The 13,566-nt window shown below is 45.7% G+C and overlaps 1 protein-coding gene across 3 annotated transcripts in view; it reads right to left on the minus strand.

The window, feature by feature from the left end:
* Positions 1-13,566, minus strand: part of KCNJ3 (potassium inwardly rectifying channel subfamily J member 3) — a 191,375-nt gene that overhangs the window by 88,047 nt on the left and 89,762 nt on the right. The window contains exon 3 of one of the 3 annotated variants that reach the window (XM_054044566.1): positions 5,797-5,845. The exons of the other annotated variants lie outside the window; for them this stretch is intronic. Coding sequence (XP_053900541.1) covers positions 5,832-5,845 — 14 coding nt within the window. The 3' untranslated portion in view covers positions 5,797-5,831. Of the gene's footprint in view, positions 1-5,796; positions 5,846-13,566 lie in introns of those variants that run through there. 3 annotated transcript variants of the gene reach the window in all.

The raw sequence follows: 13,566 nt of genomic DNA on the forward strand, positions 1-13,566 counted from the left end.
TGACACTTCTCCAACCATTTAAGATAAACACAAAGGAAGCCAATACTGATTAAACATCTTTAAGTAATTCTTGATGCCTAGAAATGAAATATCTGAACAGTTTCTTTATGAGGAAAATTCCTGAAGGCAAAGGAGACACCACTTTAATAGTCGTCATAAAATATGGTTTGCAAACGATGTACTGAAAACAAAGGAAATAGTTGTTAGGAAGAAATAGGAGTTCATGTCATTACATGATCAATATTTCTATAAAAATATGATAAATCTCCAGTGCATGATGTTTGAAATAGGAATAGCTTTATGGACAGTTCTACAGTAGTTATACTTAAAATGTTTATACTATTTTTATTTTAGGGGGATAGGTACTCATAACTTAGGCAACTCCCAATCTGTAGAAAGGTCCTTAACAAATCCCAAATCTTAACAAGCAAAACTTTGGCACAGGAGGTTTTAAAAATCTGAACCTGCATCTGGACTCAAATTTCACAGCTGGCCTATATTTTTTATGATGAGCAAAAGCAAACTGGTGGATCTAAATACCTACAAACAATGTTGTGTTGAGTACTGAGGCTTTAGCAGACTCCATGCTGAGGCTCAGTCCTAAAGTGAAATCCTGGCCCCAGTAAAGTCAACAGCAAAACTCTCATTGGCTTCAAAGGGACAGGATTTCACATGTAGAATTCTATAAACAGCACTCCCATTTCATTCCCTCTTCAGGACTACATCCAGCTAGATATCCTCAATGTGCTAGGTTTATATTAAAACTATTTTTGGCAAAATGTGCTGTCTTGAAAAGCTAATTTTACTACAAAACAGACCTTTGCTTCTCTCAAGTGAAATCATTCTTGCGTACTATTGCCCCATAATGCAGACGCAATCAAGATTATAACATTCATAGTCTTCTTTATTAGTATGTTAAGTTTCCAGGAGTGAAAAACACTTACTGTAACTACTATAAATCATAAGAAAATGGGGATAGACATGTTTACAATAGTAATCTAACTTTTAAAATATAAATTTCCCATTGGGGGGGGGGGGTAATAAAAATTGAACTGCAAGGTCTTGACCAGGGAGTAGGCCCCTTTATAAATAAAGCAATTGATATACTCTCATTTTCAAAATTTCAGATCAAGGTTGCCCTTTGCTCTCAGTTACAAAACTAGAAAGTGTTTGCTAACGGATTTTTCTATTTCGTTTCAGCTGCATGTTCTGATTTGTTTATAAATAATTTTAATCTTATTTTCTGCCTTCCTATGCTCTTTTCTTCCATGTCAACAAAATTGGCAGGTACAAGATGAGATCTGTCAGCAAAATTTCCAGAAAAATCCATGTTATCCATCCAATGTTATCAATTAGAGGAGTGCATCAAATTCACACTCCAGGAACTGTCTAAAATCTTTCTTTTCCCCTAGAGGCATAAGAGAAAATGTACAAGGTAGAGTCAATGACACAATCCGCCATCCCAAGCATCTGAATTATTTAGAATCAATATGGATGAATTGAAATTGAATAATTATTTTGGGTTTGAGCCATTTCATTGGCTAAAGATTTAAAAAAAAAAATCAATCCAGTCTGTTTTTATGTAACTTACAAAAATCCATTTAGAATTTAAAAATTTAAATTATGATATTTAAATGAAATAAAATTTCTTTTTAAAAAATAAACATAGGTTGTCATAACTTTAATCTATGTTAAGGCCTATTACTAAAATCAAAATCATTTAAATGAAATATGCTGCATCAATGAGCACTCTTCAAATTTTAATAAGCTAAAGAGAGTGCTACTTTTTAAATTGTATATAAAATCAGGGGAAAACAACATCTTTAACTCTTGAGGTCAACTCGAGCTTTAATGATGTCCAGAATATCACTTGCACTAAGTAAATATCTATTATTTGCAGGCTTTACAATGGACGAAATACCAGTGTTTACCTTTCTCCAAAGGCAAGCAGTTTCAGTTTGTCAGGCTTTAATTTGTTTCGCTTTAATTACTTTTTGTTTCAGTGTAGCTATCAGATACTGAGAGAATATATTCTTTATTTGGACTAATTCATTCAAAGTTGGGAATTGAAAAAGCAGGAAAGCTTGTTTTCCTTTTCCAATCTATGAGAAAAATCCAGGAGGGAGAGGATGAGAGAGAACTGTAAAGTCTTGAGGGACATAGGGATGTCTGATTTCAATGGGAGTTAGACACCTAACCTGCTTAGGCACTTAATGACACAGATAAGAAATCAAAGGGACACAGGCCCCTAAGCTGCTTGGATGCTCTTGAAAATTCCAATAGGCACCTAACTACCTTTGGAAATCTGGCCCACAGTGACCAGAAACAATCCATCCATCCACCAACAAGAAGTGGGCAGCATGATCTCCTGCAAACGTAAACAAACTTGTTTGAGTGATTGGCTGAACAAGAAGTAGGACTAAGTGGACTTGCAGGCTGTAAAATTTTACATTGTTTTATTTTTGAATAGGTTTTTGGACATAATTCTACATTTGTAAGTTTAACTTTCATGATAAAGAGATTGCATTACAGTACTTGTATTACATGAATTGAAAAATACTATTTCTTTTGGTTTTTTACAGTGCAAATGTAATCAAAATAAATATAAACTAAGCACTGTACATGTCGTATTCTATGCTGTAACTGAAATCAATATATTTGAAAATGTAGAAAACAACCAAAAATATATTATATTCTATTATTGTTTAACAATGCAATTAATCACACGATTAAAAAATTAATCGCTTGACAGCCCTAGTTCAAAACAGAAACATCTTTCATTTTTCCTAAAGGTTTTACAATTTCCCAAAAATATTAAAAGAGTGTTCTAGAAAGGGTTACTGATTTTTTTTTGTTTACTAAAAACCTAATTAAAAAGTTATCTATATCAGTCAGTATCCATAGGTGCTGGAACTAGGGAGGGTAGGGGGTGCTGCCGAACCTCCTGACTTGAAGTGGGTTTAGTGTTTGGTTCAATGGCTCTCAAGACCCCCACTATACACATTTTTCCAATTCCAATATGTCAGTATCCTGTATATATCAATGCAGCATCCCACTGAGTAAGTAAGTGCCTGTCTGTTGGGTCAATGGATGATCTGTTTCCAGCAGCAGCCATCACTATAGTAACTATGAAGAATTGTGTCTAGTTGTATTTGTTATTAACGGCATGTGTCTTTGTGATCTAGGATATATTTACAATATTAAAACAGGTGCACAATCTAACATTTCAATTTATATTCAGTCTGGAGCTCCAGCTCAGCTGGTATCACAGCAGATCTGCTCCTTTTGACTTTAATTCTCCAAAAAATAATAGGAATAAATGCACTTACAGTATTGGGTGTACCCATACGGCATGGCTAATGAGAAGAGGATAATGGGGGGGCAGTTGTACCTGGGCCCTGAGCCTAGGCTATTCCCCAAAAACATATGTAAAAATAAAGTGAAATGGAAGAAGATGGGGCGCAGGGAACATGCTGCTCCAAGGTACAATTTTATCTTGTCAGTCCTAGCGGTTGTAACATCTTAGCTTTGTGAAAATGCCTTAATTACTAGAGAATACTTCACTCTGTGAGGACTGAGCACTTCACTACGAATGAAAACAATACTTGTGAATATCTTGGTATACAAAAGAAAAATAAACTTAACAAGGGAAAATAATGTTGATGTTTATTTGTTGCCTGTATCCTCATCTTCATATCCTCAAAATACGTCTTGTAGAAAGCAAGCACTGAGCGAGAGGAATGTCCTTGGAACAGGCAGAGCAAAGTTCACTAACTTATGGAGTTACATAGGTTAACAGCAGTGGGAGAACAGGTTTTCTAAGCATCTCAGATATTTTATGGACCAAGCATCATATGAAGCTTATATTTCAGTTCTGCCCAGGCGCTACTTATGCCTCCTTCAAACTTCTCTGTATTCTGGGATCAGCTGCTCATATTCATTGTAAAAGCCTTAGGGCTGCTCTAATTTACAGTGAACTGCCCTGGCCCCAAGAGCACTCAGACAGCTGAAACTAATTGGAAAGGAGCCACACCTGCTAGGAGTCCCATATACCAATGGTAAAAAAGGGCTTGGGGAGCCCATGGAGCCATTTTGCCTGCTGTATGCCAACCAGGGAAAAATCAGTCTACATCTGGGCTATTTTATGGTCGGATCTGCTGGCTTAACAGCTCGTTTATGCTACTTTGGCTGTAGGTCAAAGCACAGTCAGGCCCAATATATTTACAGGCTTCTGAGTGTAAAATTTGCTAGGCAATGGATGTTGGCTCCATAGCTTATCAGGAGAAAGGTTATGCATCAGAATTACCAGAACACCACAAAAATAAAATCTAGGTTGCTTGCAAATTCAAGTATATTCTCCCCAGAGAAGCCACTCCAGGCGTTGCACCTCATGCTGCAGAAACCCTAGAACTGCTAAAAGCAGTTGATGCAAAAAAGACTTACAAGCTTCAACACAAACACATACCAATTCCACATGGAGATATAGGCCTGGTCTACGCTAGGAGGGTTATGTCAAATTTAGCAGCGTTAATTTGAATTAACCCTGCACTCCACACAACGAAGCTATTTATTTAGACACAGAGGTCTCTTTAAATCGATTTCTGTACTTCTCCCAGACGAGGGGAGTAGCGCTAAATTCAACATGGCCATGTCGAATTAGGGTTAGTGTGGACGGAATTCGACGCTAATAGCTCCGGGAGCTATCCCACAGGGCACCACTCTGTTGACGCTCTGGACAGCAGTGCGAGCTCGGATGCTCTGACCAGCCACACAGGAAAAGCCCTGGGAAAATTTGAATTCCTCTTCCTGTCTGGCCAGTTTGAATCTCATTTCCTGTTTGGACATCGTGGTGAGCTCAGCAGCACTGGCAACGATGCAGAGTTCTCCAGCAGAGGTGACCATGCAATCGCAGAATAGAAAGAGGGCCCAAGCATGGACTGATCGGGAAGTCTTCGATCTGATCGCTGTGTGGGGCGATGAGTCCGTGCTTTCGGAGCTGCGATCGAAAAGACGGAATGCGAAGATCTAAGAGAAGATCTCAAAAGCCACGATGGAGAGAGGATACAGCCGGGATGCAACGCAGTGCCGCGTGAAAATCAAGGAGCTGAGACAAGCGTACCAGAAGACCAAAGAGTCAAACGGACGCTCCAGATCCCAGCCCCAGACATGCCGTTTCTACAAGGCATTGCATTCCATTCTAGGTGCGTCCGCCACCACTACCCCACCACTATCCGTGGACTCTGACGATGGGGTATTGTCGACGGCCGCTTCCTCGGAGCTGTTCGCGGACAGGGAAGATGAGGAAGGAGATGCAGTGGACAGCGCTTTCAACGCTGCTTTCCCCGACAGCCAGGATCTCTTCATCACCCCCACGGAGATCCCCTAACAACCCTCCCAAGGCAGTAACCCGGACCGTGAATCAAGGGAAGGATCAATAGGTAAGTGTTTTAAACATTTATTTTGAATAGAATAGGCATGGTATGTTAGCAATGGGTTTTTAATGATTAGTTGCCCTAGGCGCTTAACATTTTAGTCCTTGCCAGTGCAGCTACTGGAAAAGTTTGTTAACATGTCTGGGGATAGAGTAGAAATCCTCCTGGGACATCTCCACGAAGCTCTCCTGGAGGTAATGTGAAAGCCTTTGCATCAGGTTCCTGGGGAGAGCGGCCTTATTGCCTCCTCCATGGTAGGAAACTTTTCCGCGCCAGGCTAGCAGCAGGTACTCCGGTATCATTGCCTGGCAAAGCATGGCGGCATACGGCTCTGGTGTTTGCTGGCATTCACGCAGCATGTGGTCTTTCTCTGTCTCCGTAATCCTCATCAGAGTGATATCACTCATGGTGACCTGCTTTGAATTAGGGGAATTTTAGTATGGGGACTGATTGCCTGTTCCTTTAAATAACTGTAACCGGCGGTTTACAGCCAAGCAGTGGGGGCGGGGAGGCGAACCATTCATGCTGAGCGGTTCGCCGGCAGCGTGCAGGGATCTTTCCCGGGGACAGCCATGCGGTGGGGGCGGGGAGGCGAACCGTTTCTGCTGAGCAGTTCGCTGGCAGCATGCAGGGATCTTTCCTGGGGACAGCCGCGACGGGGGTAGGACAGGGGCAGAGTTCATGCTGGCCGGATTGCCGGCAGCAGGAACTGGCCAATGCTAGGAGCATTGCTTGGAACGTGAAAGGAGGGCACTGCTGTAAATTAAGCTTTAAGCAGCCAAAAGTCTACAGCTTACCATGGCCGCCTGCTAGCAGAATTCTGTTGTCCAGCCTCGCTTGTGTGATCTGTACAGCAAGACCCCAGGCACTCAACGTGAAGACAGAAAATTCGACCTTGTACTGAGTGCACATGTGATAGGTACTGTGCATGGTCTTGTTCACAGAGAAAGACTATATTCATTGTTTGCAAAAATGTAACTTTTTGAGGAATTCACTGCCTTTTTCCCACCCCACAGCTGCGAGTGTCTCCCAAGCTACCCCGGCATCCCCCTCCCAGAGGCTGGCGCAGATCAGGCGGCGAAAGAAAAGGACAAGTGACGAGATGTTTTCAGAAATTATGGTCTGTTCCCGAGCCGAGGCAGCACAGCAGACCCAGTAGAGGGAGAACATGTCGCAATACCAGCGATCACACAGCAAACGGGAGGACAGGTGGCGGCAGGAAGACCAGCAGGCGACTCAAACGCTGCTTGGACTAATGAGGGAGCAAACGGACACGCTCCGGCGCCTTGTAGATGTTCTGCAGGACCAGAGGCAGGAGGACAGAGCCCCGCTGCATTCTATCTCTAATCGCCCTCCCCAGCCACAAAGTCCCATTCCCCCCCTCACCCAAAGTCCCAAGAAGGAGGGGCGGCAGGGGCCATGAAAACAGTCACTCCACCCCTGCAGACTGCTCAAATTGCAGAAGGCTCTCATTCCCAAAGATTTGATACATCCTTTCCTTCCCTCCAAATGCACCTCACCCAAGCCCCGGTCCCAGTTTCATCCCCTAACTGTGTAGTTCTTAATAAAAATGTTTCTGTTAATTACTATTTCCGTCATGTTCTTTTAGAGGACAGTGTGTTTGGAGAGGACAGTCACCTTTACCAGGGTACAGACACGGGAGCAGGTTCAGCAGAAGGTCACACACACATTGCAGTCACTAGCACCCTGGTCAGTCTGGGAGGTGGTTTTCATGTTCTGTGTGGGGGAGCTATGTGAGTTTGTGGCAGGGGAGGGCGGTTACAGATCTTATGCAGCGGTCCTTAGCCTGGATGACAGAGCCATGCAGCAGGGGATCTGTAACCGCCCTCCCCTGCCACAAAGTCACATAGCCTCCACACACAGAGTCCTGAAAAGGAGCGGTGGCAGGCTCCATTGAAACAACCAGTCCACCACTGCAGACCGCTCTAGGAGCAGTGGCCTGTCATTCCTCGAGTTTAGAAGTGTCCTTTCCATCACTACACCCGCTCCCCACCACAGTCTGTGTCCCAGTTTCAACCCTTTACCGTGAAATCCTTAATAAATAAAACGGTGTTAATGAACAAAGTTTCATTTATTTTATTTTTAAAGGTTTGTTGGAAGGGGGGAAGGGGGTTGGTAACTGGAGTATACTCAACATTAACTGGGTAAAGAAACGGGGGCAGGTTCAGCTTCTGTTTAAAAAAACGTAATAGTCACAGGTTACCCTGGTCACTCTGGAACCTAGCTTTCAAAGCTTCCCGGATGCACAGCGCATCCCGCTGGGCTCTTCTAATCGCCCGGGTTTCTGGTTGGGCGTAATCAGCAGCCAGGCGATTTGCCTCAACCTTCCACCCCGCCATAAACGTCTCCCCCTTGCTCTCACAGAGATTGTGGAGCACACAGCAAGCTGCAATAACAATGGGGATATTGGTTTCGCTGAGATCAGAATGAGTCAGTAAGCTTCTCCATCTCCCCTTCAGACGTCCAAAAGCACACTCCACCACCATTCTGCACTTGCTCAGACAGTAGTTGAAGAGTTCTTTTTCCACTGTCCAGGGCGCCTGTATAGGGCTCCATGAGCCAGGGCATTAGCGGGTAGGCTGGGTCCCCAAGGATCACTATAGGCATCTCCACATCCCCAACAGTTATTTTGTGGCCCGGGAAATAAATACCTTCCTGCAGCCGTCTAAACAGACCAGAGTTCCTGAAAACACGAGCGTCATGAACCTTGCACGGCCATCCGACGTTGATGTTGGTAAAACGGCCCCTATGGTCCACCATGCTTGCAGCACCATTGAAAAGTAGCCCTTTCGGTTAATGTACTGGTTGGCCTGGTGGTCCGGTCCCAGGATAGGGATGTGAGTTCCATCTATAACCCCACCGCAGTTTGAGAAACCCATCGCAGCGAAGCCATCTATGATCACCTGCACGTTTCCCAGGGTCACTACCTTTGAGAGCAGAAGCTCAACGATTGAGTTGGCTACTTGCATCACAGCAACTTCCACGGTAAATTTGCCCACTCCAAATTGATTCACGACTGACCGTTAGCTGTCTGGCGTTGCAAGCTTCCAGAGGGCTATGGCCACTCACTTCTGGACAGTCAGGGCTGCTTGCATCCGGGTGTCCTTGCGTTTCAGGGCAGGGGACAGCAACTCACAAAGTTCCAGGAAAGTTCCCTTACGCATCCGAAAGTTTCACAGCCACTGTGATTCATCCCAGACCTGCAGCACTATGCAGTCCCACCACTCCGTGCTTGTTTCCCGGGCCCAGAATCGCCGTTCCACAGCATCAACATGACCCATTGCCACCATGATGTCCACGGCGCGGGGTCCCGTGCTTTGTGAGAGGTCTGTGCCCCTCTCAGACTTAATGTCCTCACCGCGCTGCAGTAGCCTCCTCGCCCGATTTCTCAGCATCTGCCTCTGAAAAAGGTGGATGATAAGGCACGAGGTGTTGACAACGGCCATAACTGCAGCGATGATCGCAGAGGGCTCCATGCTCGCGGTGCTGTAGCGTCCGCGCAGTCAATCACCAGAAAAGTGCGCGAACTGATTGCCTGCTGGCGCTTTCACGGAGGGAGGGAGAGAGTGAGGGTTGAATGATGACAGTTACCCAAAACCACCCTCGACACATTTTTTGCCCCAGCAGGCATTAGGGGCTCGACCCAGAATTCCAGTGGGCAGCGGGGACTGTGGGAACTGTGGGATAGCTACCCACAGTGCACCGCTTCCAATGTCGATGCTTGCCCCATTAGTGTGGACTCACAAAGTCGAATTACTGTCCTTAGTGTGGATACACACGTTCGACTTTGTAATATCGGTTCCACAAATTCGCTTTAAGTAAAATTGAACTACTCTCGTAGTGTAGACATACCCATAGATGAGCCCTAGTCACAAGCACAGCCTGACCAATTTTGCTTGTGTTTAATTACCCAAGAGTGAGAAACTCTTATCTTCTCCTGAATCACCCAGTTGCAGCTGCAGGATTCCTTTCTTCTGAAATAAGAGTATAAAAGGGTCTACTTTCCTACAAAATTGACAAATAGTACAGGGAAACTCCCTCAAGCAACAACAACAACAAAATATATCACTGACCAGGAGACTTTACCTCATTCTTACAGACTCTCCTTCCACTGCTAAGCCTCTGTGTCGTATACTCCAGGCAACCTCCCCCTGACTAACCTCAAGAACTGACATGTCAGACAGTTTGGGCATTGTGTTAGGACAGGGGTTCTCAAACTTCATTGCACCATGACCCCCTTCTGACATCAAAAATTACTACATGACCCCAGGAGGGGGACCAAAGCCTGAGCCGTCCAAAAACCCGCCACCACAGGCAGGGGAGGGCCAAAGCCAAAGCACAAGCCCCGCCACCCCAGGTGGGCAGAGAGGGGGCAAAGCTGAAGTCTAAGGGCTTCAGCTTCAGGCAGGGGGCCTGTAACCTGAGCCCCACCACCCAGGGCTTAAACCCTTGGGCTTTGGCACCAGGCGGTGAGGCTCAGGCTTCAGCGTTGGCCCCCAGCAAGTCTAACGCCAGCCCTGGCGACCCCATTAAAACAGGGTCGCGGCTCACTCTGGGGTCCCATCCCACAGTTTGAGAACCACTGTGTTAGGACATTAGTGGCAATGGACTCCCAAAACATGCTCAAAAAGGTCCCTCTAGAAAGCATTCTGAACTACCCATTCTCCATATATGGGAAAGATGCAATCACTGCATTCCACAGCTGCAGTAAAAAAAAAAAAATCACCAAGTTTTAAAACAGGGGCCACCATTTTTGACAGCCATACAGACTATAGTTACTGTGTCCTCTGCTAGCTGTACAGCTGCTATTCTCCATTCCCAGAGTTGTGCTCAGATCAATTGATGACACTGGTTCCTAAAAAACAAAAATGTTTTGGCAGGAGAATGTGTTATGTAACTTGATCGTTCTGTTTATTAAAAAAAGACAGCAGTGTCAATTTCAGCTGTATGTGACACAGGAAAAATCTTGAGGGTTATCAAGTGGGAAAATGACAGGATTATTAATGCAGTGTGGTATTTCTGAGCACTACAGACAGCAAGTAACTGATGAAAATAATAAAATAAAAATCTATATACAATTACTTGACACTGTCCCTTTTTGCAGGACTCATAAGAAACAACTATTCAGCTCTTTTTGCTGGCTCTTAAACAATGGTTATCAAATCAGTACCGTTCCTAGAACTGCACTGCTCTCAAAGATGCTGATTTACACCACAGGAAAGTACCAGGTTAATTTACTCCTGAGGGAATTCTGCGCCAAAAAAATAAAATTCTGTGCCAAAAATTAAAAAGTATGCACACGTTTTAGAATTCTGCAAAATTTATGTCAATAAATAAACGTGGCTCCAGCATGACAGTGCGGAGCACAGATCACTGGCTGCATTGAGGTGGGAGACCACCCTGAAGCCCTCACCTCCCCCAGTACAGAGACTCGGCAGTGAGGCTGCACTTGACCCTGACACAGTGCAAGAGCTGGGCCTGCACCAGAAACACTCCAGGCCCCTGTCCCTCTGCACCAGGTGTGGGTAGGGAGGCTCAGCCCAGCAGGATCCAAGTGTGGAGGGGATTAGTGTGGGGGGATCCAGGTGTGGGGTGAGAGGTTTGTGTGGGGGGCAATCTGAGTGCAGGTGGCTCAGTGGGAGATCTGGATGCACAGGGGCTCGTTGTGGTGGTCTGGGTGAAGGGGCAATGGGACTCCGCAGAGGATCCAGGTGAAGAGTGGTGGAGCTCAGGCGGAGGGGCTGGATGTGGGGAGATGGGGCTCACGGGGGGCGGTGTCTGGGTGTGGGGGCTCAGGTGCTGGGGGGAGTGGGGCTTGATGGGGTGGGGGTCCAGGTGCAGCTGGCTGGAGATCAGTGGGATGGGGGTCTGGAGGACTCATCGGAGGGGTCCAGGTGTAGCGGGGTAGGGCTTGCCATCATGAGGGTTCGATAGGCCTGCTTAACAGGGGAGCTCCAGCTGCTGCTGAGGGGGAGCCGCATGCTGGGCTCCCTCTTCCCCCCGCGATTCCCCTATCCCCCCTTTCTTCTCCATTCCCCTCCCCTCACTCCCACATGCCCCTGCCCTATTCCACCCACTTCCTTCCCCACTGCCTTTTCCCCCCACCCCCCCTTACCCAGCCCCACTGAGGGCACTCACTATTTCACAGAATAGAAAACAGGACGGCTTCCACACACAGAATGGGAACACGACTGGCATGAGGAACCAGGAGGCGGCATTCAGCTGCAGTCAGCCTCCTTCAGGTGGGCAGCTCTGTGCTTACAGAATGCGGGGGGGGAGGGGCAGTGGTATATAACCCCATGTGCCCCCCAACATGCCTCACCTCTGTTTGGAAGGGAGAAATCCCCTCCCCAAAACTGCGTCCATGGTCGTTGCCGCCCTCCCCCCAGGCGCAGTTTCCCTTTGCTTCCCTGCCATTTTCTGCAGGGAAACAGGAAATCTGCAGGGGTTCCCTGCCTTTCTTTTCTGAAAACATCGTCTCTTAGAAGAATTGGTCAGTTTGATAGTAAAACAACTAAGAAGCTGGTCTTTGCCTCAAAGTCATCTGAGATTTGAATTGTTTCCTCCTGTGTGATGGGCAGAGAGCCCTAAACAATGGTGGGTTGATTGTGTATCCTTCAGTGATTAACACCTCATTAGTTTTTGAGCTAAACAAATCACAAGTTCTCTATTGTTGCCTGGACTTCTTTTGGAATCTCAGAAGCAACCAACCAAGAGGCGCTCTGCATTATGACACTGATCTTGCAGTTAGGTCAGTAGCATCTAGTGCTGCCTGCAAAGTTGTCTTAGCAATTAATTATCACCACCAGCCATCCTGGGGCAGGATGAGCATGTGTATGTACTTTGTTTTACATTTTTATACTCACACTTTTGAGAGTATAAAAATGCTCATATCCTTTTGGTGGCACTTGATATCTATGGTCTGCTTGTTTCATCACAGCAGACCTCAAAGCCAGGGTCTGCCACAATCCTGCCTCACATCCCAGTCCCCACTTCTCTCCTCCAAATCCTCCCTGTAAGACTCCCTTATTTTTGTTATGAGTCCAGGCTACAGACAGACAGACACTCTTCCTACAGGGTCAATTGAACTACTGCCTACAAGATTCCTTTGTTTGTAGCACTAGGCATCCTAGGGGCCCTGATTTTCCTGTGAACCAAGCTGGTCCAGAGTTCTGATTTGCCCCACAGTCAGTAGGGTTGTGCTCACTGATGCCCATAACATTACCTGAATGTATTGGATGTTGAGTTCAAAAATTACAGATTAATCAATACTGTAGACAAGCAAACCTAGGGGAACTGTTAACCTCATATATGGTGGGGCCTACCTCCCAGCCTCTTGCTTCCTGGAAATTAAAGACTTGGAGTCTTGGAGCTGCATAGGCAATGAGCTGAGCCCTTATGTGTGGCATGTCACTCACACAGTTCACTTGTGACCCTCTGGCCAATTATGGAGTAGTATTGAAAGACTATGAAGCCCGGTTTTCCTTAACCAGGAGGTTCAGCTACCGGCCCTGAAGGGCTAAAGGGCAAGGGGGGAAGCCTCAGTGTTCCCACAGAAGGCAAATAAAGGGAAACCCAGTTAACAATTGACAGCAGCATTTTAGAACGCCTCCCCAGGTTTCACTTGAAGTGTTTCTAGACTTCAGCCGGGATCAAATTTAACTGCCATACTTGGCAAACTCAAAACCATTCAACCGTGACTACCGTGTTTTCAGCTGTGCAAACACTGGTAGTTATCATGGTTATTGCAGGGGTTGTGGTTGAAATGAAAGCATCTGTGAATTCTGGACTAGCATCTGTATCAACCTTGTCATAGACATAATGCTTAAGGAAGTTCACATCCATCAGCACGGTCTGGGTGCAGTAGGCTCTGCCAATAGATGCTGCTTTTATGAGAGTGGCAGGGTGCCAATATCCATTTTGTTTTTGGATGAGCACTAAATCATCTGACTAACAGAACAAGAGATGTGGTGGTACATTGTAAACTATAAATCAATTCATAATTTTATCTCTGATGGTTTTGTTTGCAGAAGAATAGGTGCTGAGGTGTGGTGCTATAGGTGGTAACAAGGCTCAGATTCAAGTGTTCATTAATAAAATTGGCCTGAAGATC

This window comes from Malaclemys terrapin, chromosome 11 (genome assembly GCF_027887155.1).
Source record: "Malaclemys terrapin pileata isolate rMalTer1 chromosome 11, rMalTer1.hap1, whole genome shotgun sequence".
NCBI classification, from domain to species: Eukaryota; Metazoa; Chordata; order Testudines; family Emydidae; genus Malaclemys; species Malaclemys terrapin.